Source organism: Perca flavescens, chromosome 5 (assembly GCF_004354835.1).
Source record: "Perca flavescens isolate YP-PL-M2 chromosome 5, PFLA_1.0, whole genome shotgun sequence".
NCBI lineage: Eukaryota > Metazoa > Chordata > Actinopteri > Perciformes > Percidae > Perca > Perca flavescens.
In genome coordinates, this window is record NC_041335.1 from 1,968,001 (window position 1) to 1,979,790 (window position 11,790).

General features: G+C 38.4%; 1 protein-coding gene and 1 long non-coding RNA gene across 2 annotated transcripts; both read left to right on the forward strand.

The window, feature by feature from the left end:
- Window positions 1-122: 122 nt before the first annotated feature.
- Window positions 123-3,573, forward strand: rpl35 (ribosomal protein L35). Its single transcript, XM_028579053.1, has 4 exons — window positions 123-228; window positions 743-879; window positions 2,062-2,143; window positions 3,382-3,573. Exons 1-4 carry the CDS (start codon window positions 226-228, stop codon window positions 3,529-3,531), a joined length of 372 nt encoding a protein of 123 aa, XP_028434854.1. The 5' UTR covers window positions 123-225; the 3' UTR covers window positions 3,532-3,573.
- Window positions 3,574-6,399: 2,826 nt separating this feature from the next.
- LOC114555928 (uncharacterized) lies at window positions 6,400-10,757 on the forward strand. Its single transcript, XR_003692610.1, has 2 exons — window positions 6,400-6,508; window positions 10,211-10,757. It is a non-coding gene; the product is annotated as an uncharacterized LOC114555928 (long non-coding RNA).
- The last annotated feature ends 1,033 nt before the right edge of the window (window positions 10,758-11,790 follow it).

Genomic DNA, 11,790 nt, shown 5'->3' on the forward strand with positions numbered 1-11,790 from the left:
TATTAGGAAGGACTTCCATTCCTCAGGACTTGTAAAAGGTTTTCTCTCTTTTGATTGGTGCGGTGTTTGTGTTGTACCCCGCTCCGCCGCTCCACCCGCCGCCGGCGCTGTGTGGGTGATTGCAAAGTGACATTTAAAGCGACGAAGAAGAAGAAATTCTCCGGAAGCTACTTTTTCTGAGCACGCGGTACGTCCGGCCTTTCCAACAGGGCAGCGAGAAGGAAGATGGTGAGCAGCGCGATACTCGTCAAATAACTCTGATTTTATCGTGTTTATCGGAACTAAACCTCAGTAAATGTGTGATATACGTTTACATAAGCGTATCAGATATTTGTTCGTGCAAGTGTTGACAAGTAGGCTGCTACTGGAAGGGAATAAAATGTTATATTATGGAACGCTGGTATTGGCCGACGATGCTAAGCCGAGGTGCTAGCTGTAAGCTAACGTAAATGGCAACATGTCTGCCTATTGATAGCCTGCTAGCTAAAACGGCAGATAATATCAACGAATCACGGGCAGCAATGTGTGTACGTTTGGGTACATGGTTTGAATTGGATAGCTATATTGGGACAAACGGACGAGTAATGTAAAGTGACGGTACAGTTAGCAGTAAGTAATCCTGATGTTGGTCTGCGGTAACGTTAGGTCGGCCAACTCGTGTCGGGGAGAGGAGATCTGAGGCGGCGTGAGACCAACGTGGTGCCGTCTCTTAACGCTCTAAATGTTTTCTATCACGGTCCAGGCCAAGATCAAGGCACGAGATCTTCGGGGCAAAAAGAAGGAAGAGCTGCTTAAACAGCTGGACGACCTGAAAAATGAGCTGTCCCAGCTCCGTGTGGCCAAAGTGACCGGCGGCGCCGCTTCCAAACTCTCCAAGATGTAAGTAACGGAACTTTAGTGTATGGAATGGTCTAACACTCGGGCACATATCCCTACTAGGACCGGGTTGGCCCAGGTTTGACATGAGCGTCTCTGGCTACACGGCTGTGCTACAAATAGGTGCCGTCTATACAGAGCACCGTAGTGGTTATCCTGCACACTGACAGTGGCTTCCCTCGGTTTGTGCAAGACTTGGATGCGCGTATTTGGTGGGGCGATAGGGTTGCACGATATTGAAAAAATGTGATATTGATTATGAATATTGCTATATCGCTATTAATTTCGATATTTTTGAACATGTAAAACTACAAAAGTTATGGGAAAACTAATCAAAATAGAAGTTTTCTTAAAACACGAAGTCATATTGGACTGGTCCAACATGAATAAATAAGGACCATGTCTACAGGACACGTTCTACTGCTAGGACAGTATATAAGCAATAAATAAAGAGCAGGTCTACAGAACAGGACCTATTATTATAAACAATAAAAATATTGCATAACTATTGAGTTGATATATCATGCACCCCTGTGGGGCGTTTTAGGTGGCCTCCGTCAAGAATACGTTATGGTTTTCAATTCAACAAAATTTGCAATTTTACATCGTTTTGGACCATTAATACCTGTGCCAAAAATGTTAAAGCTAATGTTGGCGCATATAAATGACACTCAAAGCTTAAAGACAAAACTAGCTAAAGAAGTCCACTAGGGACCAACTATCATATCTGAGAAGTCTTACCTTTTGAGCCAGTGGGGAGTTAGACATGTGCAAACTAACCACTCAATGTAGAACAGTTGTCTTGGCCGCTATTTTCTTTCATGGTAATTTAACATAATTTGGTGTAGGTCTTTTATTTGCTTAAACAAATGTTCCATCAAATCCAAATGTGCGCTTTGGTTCTCTGGTCTAGGATGATACTTGTTGAGCTGATGTTTTGCTGATGCATTCACAACTGCTTACCAAAAGACTGAGACTTGAGATGACCTGAGTGTTCTTCATAAAATAATACTGATCACTGTGGTTGCTAATGAAACGTGAAGCAATGTGAACCGCTGTCTTAGGCTCTATTTTCTCTTTTGTGGTGATTTAACATGAATTATGTCCGCTGTATTTGCTACGACTAACTGAATCAAATCCTGCTGTGCTGAAACAGTGCCTGACTTTGGTGTTTGTTCGTTGCAGTCGTGTTGTCCGCAAATCGATCGCCAGGGTCCTGACTGTAATCAACCAGACACAGAAGGAGAACCTGAGGAAGTTCTACAAGGTGAGACCAACACAGCGCCTCACTGACCACACATGAAGACATGTCTGTCTGGGATTTAACCTCTTCCACTTTGGTTCTCTGGTCTAGGATGATACTTGTTGAGCTGATGTTTTGCTGATGCATGCACAACTGCTTACCAAAAGACTGAGACTTGAGATGACCTGTTCCTCATAATCCATACTGTTTACATCATGGGTTTGCATTTCATCCATCAGTTGGGTGGTACAATAAACTGAATTTACCATGAGCAAATTTTGAAGGGGACACAAATAATACAGCCCAAATTGTACTTGTATATGATATGTGTATAGTAGAGGTGTGAATCTTCACTGATCTCCCGATTCGATTTCGACTATCATGTCTTCAGTTCGATATTATGATGCCTCAAATACATGTTTCTAATAAAGCCATGTAGGATATTTAATTCATAGCTTTTCAAGCTTCAAAAGCCAAACATTCTGCAGTGCTCTAATACTAAATAATGTGATACATAAAACTACAGCACTGAGCACATGGCACTTCCTGAATGTGCAAAACATAACAGAATATGTAAACAGAAATGTTAGGCCTACATTAAATTGTAAACCGAAATACCGGTAATTGATTATGAGCCTGCCGATTATCGATGCAGCACGTCCATGTCCACGATTCGATGCATCGATTATTTGATTAATTTCAACCTAGTGTATAGGCTGCCCAGGCTATTTTAGTCACTGTAAACATTGGATGAATTATATTTTTCTCTATTACAGAGGATGCTGAACTGAGCCCCACTAAATTAGTAAAATGTAACCACTTAATGTTTCATTCACACACTTGTCACAGCATAGGAAAGCAGAGTGCTTTCGCCAGATGAGTGACAACTTTTTGTCACATTTTCTGTAACTAGTATAGCATGAAAGCATGGTGGGTGGAGCTAGCTAACGACCCAAGCTATTAAACGAGCTAGGCAACATTACAATCACATAGCAGGGAAAATACATCCGTTGTTATACCCTCAGATGAGGTAGGTCCTGACCCCTCGGCTGTTTCCGCCTATGATTTACGTGGGCATTATTTGGCTGGCTGACTGGTTGCTAAATAAACTTGCACAATCTGGTCACTGGAGGAAAAACAAGGTCCAATTTATGGTTATGATTTTTAGATCTTGACCATGTTTGCAGGTTAACATTTTTCCTGTCCTTCAAGTTTCAAATAAAATGTTGAGCTCCACTGTAAGTGTATTTAATCTCTTTTAGGGTAAGAAGTACAAGCCCCTGGATCTGAGACCCAAGAAGACCAGAGCTCTGCGCCGCCGGCTCAACAAGCATGAGGAGAGTCTGCGCACCAAGAAACAGCAGAGGAAAGACCTCCTCTACTCCATCCGCAAATTTGCAGTCAAAGCTTAGAGGCTTTTTCTATTGACAAAATAAAATCTGTGTAAAAGACAATTTATTTTGCTTTTTTTTTTTCACAAATATCACACTTTAACCACTCATTTCAATACATTGAAGCAAATATAATCATAACAATGCATAAAGGTTTCTCCAGATGTTGACGATGGCCTCCTGGGTACAGTACAATATTTAGCCTCTTTTAATATTGAAGTGTAATATTTTTCTTCAACCTGGATTTCCTGATGCATCTAATGCTGAGAAATCAGATTGGTTGTGAGTTGGTTAGTTATGTTATTTCTGTCATGCCAAACATTTTGGCCCATCCCACATGGGATTACAAGACACCACAAATTTACTTAAACATCTTCATGTCGCAAATACAAATCATTCAGAGAAATACATTAATACAAATGTATACATACACATATCTGTATATACACAAACAAATTCTCAACTACAATTCCTCTCGATAAATAGCTTTTTTTTCCCTCTTCTCCCAAGCTTTATCTAGATAATTGGCTAATTTATGTTTCATATGTGAACGGCCATCTCAGTCTTTGAGCATCATCCATAGTTAACAAATCAATCTCTGCTTTTATCCTACGGAACAAAAAATCACGCTGTTCACAATAAAGGACAAGAGAAAACAAAATGGAACTCATTTTCTATATCATTCAAACACATCATGGGACAGATCTGTTCTTTCTCTTCTATGTTAACATATCGTCCTGTTTCAATAGTCAAAGGTAAAACACCAGATCTCACTTGAGCACAAAGATCTTTGCCTTTTTGACATTATATACAACATAATTCTCAGTGCCATATTCTGGTTTTATCATTACAAAAATACGCAATTTTGTCTTAGCCCATATATCGTCGGCCGCTGCTTTTTGTCTTTAGCAAACATTCTTTAAACAAACCGATATTCAGCTTTTCATTATTAAAAAACTCCCCAAAACCATAATTACAAAACAATTTGCATATGTCGTTAGACCAAAGACCAAGAATGTATTTATCCCAGAGAAATATTTTCCTTGTCAACCTATTAGCGTCCATATCTAATAGACGATTCCCTAATTGGGCTATCCATATCTTCCAGTGATGTCTCCCACGATTGCCAATGTACGGGTATATTTATGCACACCCAGAAAATATCTTTTGGCAATATATTGCACTAATTCACAATTAGATATATTCCTAAATCCTCTAACACCCACAATATAATCAAGTATAGGGCACACACAGGCTTGAAACAATTTAGAATACGTTTGAAAACTTATGTCTTTCAGATTCTTGGTTTTACCAATAATTCCTCCCAAAGCTCTATGTGCTGAATCAGCAAGAACCTTACAACCATTTCTAAAAATCATATGTTCAACAATATAAAAACCTAAATATTTATATGAGTCTACAAAGTTCAGCTTGTGTGACCCAATTTTAAACTCCTAAGTGCTGCGAGTAGTTAAAGGTTTTCTAAAGTGAATTATTTCCGTTTTCTTTCTCAGAGAAACAGGAGAAACAAAGTAGCTTGATGATTGAAGATTGTATATTTTTTTTCTGCTGATACTGGCAGCAGAAGTCTGAGTCAATGGGAGCATGTGATGTATACTAGTAGTAGTAGTAGTAGTAGTTGTAGTAGTAGTAGTAATAGTCTTTTAGTGTTGGTTGGTTGAAACTGATTTCTCTCTGCTGAAAAAGATTCAACTCTTGAGGCCAGTGACATCTGGTGGCCTGCTACACATAAAGCAGCCCTTCAGGATGGGCCACAGCACTACAAAACCTGTTTAATGGTTTCAGTCTGATTAAAGATCAAGCCCAGGTGTTATTAAATGTCATGTTCTAAAGTGCTGCATTAAATGTACATATTGTGCAACATGTTGCAGTTAGAGAATTGATTCTTCATCCAAAAATACATATACAATATTTTTACTGACCCAAAACATTAATGTCCACTGTAGGCTTATGTTTAAACTTCATGAAATGTATTGAAACCATAAACTTCAAAGAAAACCTCTGTATGCATAAACGGAGTGTTTAATATTGACTACTCTTCGTAACCGTTGTGCTAACTACATGATCTACCAAGTAACTCACCGGTTTGTGTGGCTGTCACTAGTTATTTCAAACTAATTGAGTCTGTTTAAACAGGCAGTACACTTCCAAAATATTCAGTACAACATATGAAAGTTAAGTTAGTACTAATCACTGTATATTCTGAATTCAGCTACAAGCATCTCATCTCTTTATTCAGAAAGCTATGGTGAAGCAACGTTGACATCCTGTTAGGAGAACAGTCAGATTCTCACTGGATATACGGCATGTTTCCCTGGTCTGGAAGTCAGTTCTCATGATGGAGCCTCACACCTCTTAAGATGACAGTGAGTGAGAAGGCTGAGTTTAATACCCATTGCTATAAAAAAGTATAACATTTTATTAATTTCCTGTGGAGAGAGTCGTAGATTCAAAAGTAGAGTTAGGATGACCAGGATGCAACTGGTGAGTGAAAAGTATGGTGCTAAAACAGTATCATAAGTATTTGTAACTTGTGAAACACAATGCACACATAAATGCAGAGGGATCCGTATCTGTAAGGGCAATGCACAAATAAATGCAGAGCTATTTGTATCTATAAAGGTGTATCTGTGTCCGTGACTCTTATTTGTAACTCATATTTCATCATTTGTAAAAGAACTTAGTATTTTTCAATGTAAATATACGTGTAAATCTCCTTCTACGTGTGTGGGTACTTTTGAGACTGTTTGTCCGCGCTGTTTGTGGTCAGAAGATATTCGTAACTCAGGTGACAATCCCAGCACTGTCCACTAGATGGCCGTGTTAAGTGACGATCCCAGCACTCTCCAATAGATGGCAGTAATGCAACACTTATGGAGGCCAACTGCTGTTAAACCACATGAAGAAGCCTTGTTAAACGTTTCAGAGAGACGGTTGGCACCATAGACATAATAGAATCTACTTGATGTTCCTCCAGGTAAGTTGATATTATTAGGACTTTGTCGTCAGATAAATTACATTTATGTTTTCAGCATCATTGTTGCAGTGCGTTTACAATTTCCTTTGTGTTGTTATGGTGGAAGTTTGCTACTTTTTAGAGTGTGCTAAAGGCAAATAGCGATGCTAACTTAACTAGCTCGTTAAAGTCAGGAATTTGAAGTCTGAAATATTAAGCGCTGCTTAATCTGTTAGTGGGTCCAGTTTGAAAGCTAGTGAATATATTTGGTAGGCCTATCATATGAAACTAGATGATCTAAGGAATCAATTGATGATGTTGTAAGTTAAACTATAAAGAATTTAAATTTAACATTTGCTCGACATATTGTAACCATGTTATTAGTACAGTAATTGCAACACACTGGGTTAAATACATGCTTCTCCTGTAAAACAAAATGTATGTGCAGTTGTACACTGACAAAAAATGATAGCAACATTTAATCACTAAATCTGCCATGTTTTACAGATCTAACTAAGAAATAAACCCTTTAGTCTGGGTGAGGACATGATCTGGACTGTTATCTGCTACTCTGTGCATTATGTATACACACTTTATATTTACTTTTCATTGACTATGAATAAAATGCTTTATTTCTATGCAGGGTTTGGTCATTTTTAAGTTCAGTAGTAAGACTCCTTAAGTGTTATATAACATGTTTTTTTAACAAAGACGTTTAAATAGGTGATGTCTGATTTAATGCATGTAGAAGGGTCAAACACTAAGTCCTTTTAACATCCTGACTATAAAAATGTAATCCTTTAAGACAGGTAATAGTGACAGTAAGCAACACAAAACATTTAACAGTTATATACTTTATTGTTTTGACAGATGACAATATTAAAAGGGTATAAAGGGTATAAATCTAATCTGCAGCTTGAAAAACATTTCACAGCATAAATATAACAGACGGATAAAAACTTCAAGTGAAATTTGATTAGTTACTTTGTGAAACAAGAGTCCCTTTCACACAGCCTGATCTATGTCTATGGGCAGTACAGTCCTTACAGTAGCAGTTGATACTTTAGTTACTGAGCAGTTGAGAAGTATGACACCTGTGGAGCAATAACTTCCTCCTGATGGTTTCTCATACTTTGAGGAGAGTCTGGTGGGTCGAGGGAACACCTCATCAATGGTCAGTCAGATCAGTAAAACACAGCAGATTCAGTGTTAGATTGAACTAGGCTATCATTTTTTTAATCACAATGTACAACTGCACATTCATTTGGTCTTGAATAAAGGAGCAGTGTTGTGAAGGTGCTAGTTCTGTGTTTATCACCAGGTTCACTCAGGTATGTCAGCCAGAACACCACTTAAGGCAAATGAAGAGCTGAGAGATGGTTCTTATTCTGTTTATTTCTTCCTTTTTCTTGTTTGAGTTTGACTGTGTGTGCTTCCTATAAAGAGAGAAACATAATACAAATGAATAAAGGAAACAGTTTGTATACACTCATTCCACCTTAAGCAGTAATAACATTTCCAAACATAATATAAACAATAGTCGGAATATGGCTATATATCTCAAACTCCAATTCAACCGCTTATTATATGGGATTCTCAGACATTTTCGCCCATCTGTTAAGTTACTGCTAACATAGACAACACTTCATGTTATGAATGATACGCTTTAAAGCCTCCAACAACAAAACGGCTGGATGCTTTTATTTTGAAAATCTAGCAAAGCCTCGCTAGATAAGCCTTGATAGCGGTACAGAAAACAATATGTAACACCACTTACTTCTTATTGTACTCAACCACAAAAGTATTGAACAATCCTAACAAGTAGTAAAAGTATTAACATGTTTAAACACGATGCTAAATGTTTAGAGCCGACGTACCGAGTCGGGTGAGCCGAAGGCGAACGTGGATATAATTAGCACAATGGTTGCGTAGTGTAGCAACCATTGACATATATATAAACATATACATCCACATCAAATAGCTGAAATAACAGCTGGTTTAACGAAGAAATACAATATCACGATGCAGCAGATAGCCTATACTTACTATTTTCATTTACGCACACTCTGAAGAAAAGGTACTGCTCACAACTACAATGCAACTGACCGACTAACCGTATCATACTTATTAACTGTCACGTCAGCTAGCTATAATATAGCTACCAGCACACACTTGGCCACCCTGTTAACAGCAATGGATAAACTGGAGTAAACGTGAAACATAAAACACAATATGATCAACTGTACTAAATAATAGCAACACTAACATAACTTAGCGCTTAATAATATTTCAGACTGCCATATAAAGACCAAGCAAGCCCATGTTACAAGCCTGACTTTAACTAGCTAGCTAGCTAAGTTAACATCGCTGATTAAGCTGTACAAGAACGTGAATGTTAGCACACTCTAAAAAGTAGCGAACTGTCACTGCCGCCATTACAACACAAAGCAAATTGTAAATGCACTGCAACAATGATGCTGAAAACATGAATGTAATTTATCTGACGACAAAGTCCTAATATTGTCAACTTACCTAGATATATATATATATATATATATATATACTGTCTATGGGAGGAACATCCATTGACATATATTAACAACATCAAGTAGATTTTGCGAACAGTGTAGCTAGGCTTCTTCACAGCTTTCATTTATTTTAACAGCGGTTGGAATCCATAAGAGTTGCATTACCGCCATCTAGTGGAGAGTGCTGGGATTGTGAAAAACAGTCTCAAATAACCCACACACATAGAAGGAGATTTACACGTATATTTACATTGAAAAATACTAAGTTATTTTACAAATGATGAAATACGAATTACAAATAAGAGTCACGGACACTGATACACCTTTATAGATACGGATCCCTCTGCATTTATTTGTTCATTGCCCTTACAGATACGGATCCCTCTGCATTTATTTGTGCATTGTAATTGTGTTTCACAAGTTACAAATACTTATGATACTGTTTTAGCACCATAGAAAAGGTAGATTAAGAAAATGACACACTAACACTGCAACAAGTATAATAACTTGCAGACATCTAAAAGTTATCTCTGGACTGTAATACTGTCTCCAAACTGATCCCAACCTGTGAACCTACCCGGACACACACACACAAACACCACCAGTCTAATATCATCCAAACCTTGTGGCAATGAAGGCCATTCGAACCAGACAAGTGTTTAGCCTAAAGACTCAAATACAGAGCTACAACGTATTAAAAATATGAAACATGAACACGTCTACTGTCCAGTACAGCCAGCTGAAATTTCATTTGTATATACTGTACGTAAGCAACGGAATAAAAGTAGGAGGAAATTATTTTAAAAGATGCTACCTGAATCAAAGGTTTTTGGAATTCATGTTGAAAATTAGGGAATTTCATTGAACACCGATGTCCATTTGTTTAACATTTAACTTGTTTTCATGTGCATTCATGAGGCATGTTGAATGGATTATTACTCCAAATTGACACCTATGCAAAAACAGTACATAATCAATAACTACAGAGAGAATGGTTAATGACTTAAAATGAATAGTTTTTATTATATGCATTTAAAAATATGATTGCAGAGGGAGTGCTGTGATTTATTGCTTAGTGGCAACATGTCATCATCTTCCGGAAACCACAGAAAAAGGCACACACTCCCTTCTTCTTCTTCTTCTTCTTGTCATCACAGTCCTGTGTCTCATATACCTCCACTTCCTCCTGCTGCAGTACTTGCCGCTCATCATCCAAGTGCACAGCCACATTAGTCTCCAGTGTGACCGAAGATGTGTCCCCATCAGCTAGGCTTACCATGGGGGCCATCTCCTCGAGAGAGAGACTCGTGGAGAAGCCTCCCTCTCATCCACGAGTCCCTCTTCCAGCTGAAGCTGAGCCTGGCTGGATGCATCCAGCTGCTCTTCATGGTCCATATTCTCGACGACATTATTTGGCTAAGTAAGCTTCACTGAAAGCAGCAATAGCAAAGACAGGAAGGTAAATGGTGAGTTGCACGACTCGACTAGTGAGCAGGAAGTAGCCTATTACAGCTTCATGTTAATGCATGAATAATAATAATAATCCAATAATTAAATAATATAACCATGGCAGGGATCATTCTGCACAATATGTACTTTTACTTTTGATACTTTAAATACATTTGTTGCTAATATTTCTGAACTCTAACTTCACTAAAAAATAAATGTGTAGGTATCATTATAATATAAGACTAGATTTGCATGAAAGAGAATTCTCATAGTAATTTAAAGGATCAGTTCAACCAACCAAATAATTTCACACTTTCAATACCTTGTCATGCAGATACTTTTGGTTTTATTTGTCCAGAGAGAGAACTGAATACTTGGAATTGTGTTTGTGGTTCTAAACATCACCGTGTGCCTTCACATTGTCTTCCTCATGCTCTTAGTTTGTTTTAGAATGTTTTCCTCATCTCTCCCCCCTCATCCAAACTCCGCTAAGAAGTGGGGCTGCTTTAAAGTCAACAACTGCATCATGAAGGATGGGAGCGGGGAGATAAACCTGACTGCTATGGGAGATGCCGAGGGTTTCCTGGGACCTTTTAAGCTTGTGGCAGCAGACAACATGTCAGTCAGCCGCAGGACTATAGATCTTCTACCTGTCAGGAATTTAATGTGGCACCTCTTCAATGAGGCTTTAATTTGGTCCTTAAACAGTTTTTTTTCTTTCTCTCTCTCTCTCTCTCTCTCTCTCTCTCTCTCTCTCTATATATATATATATATATTAGGGGTGCAACGGATCACAAAACTGAAGGTTTGGATGGGATCACCGTTTTGAGTCACAGATCTGATCAATTCTCGGATCAGCACAAAAAAGGGGGGAATTTAAATGATTACCGTATTTTTCGGACTATAAATCGCTCCGGAGTATAAATCGCATCAGTCAAAAAAAGCGTCATGAAGAGGAAAAAAACATATATAAGTCGCACCGGACTATAAGTCGCATTTATTTAGAATTTTTTCATCTGTCAACTACACAACAGCACCCAGAACAACAGGCTGAATACGGTAGGTGTCCGGTACGTTAACGTAACACATTAACAGTTATTGAACTATACAATAGCACACAGAACAACTAGCTACCAGGGCGTGGAGCATGGAGGTATTAAAAGGCGTGGAGATGTAACTGCACCGTTGACGAGCCCCTCCCGACTCCTTCCTCCAGCTCTGGCCATCTCGCCTTCAGCCCGCGATTAGCCGATTAGCTTTCTTTGTTTTCTTCATTGCAGTAAGAGTCACCTGTTCGCCAGTCCCTCACAAGTTTCTCCCTCATTT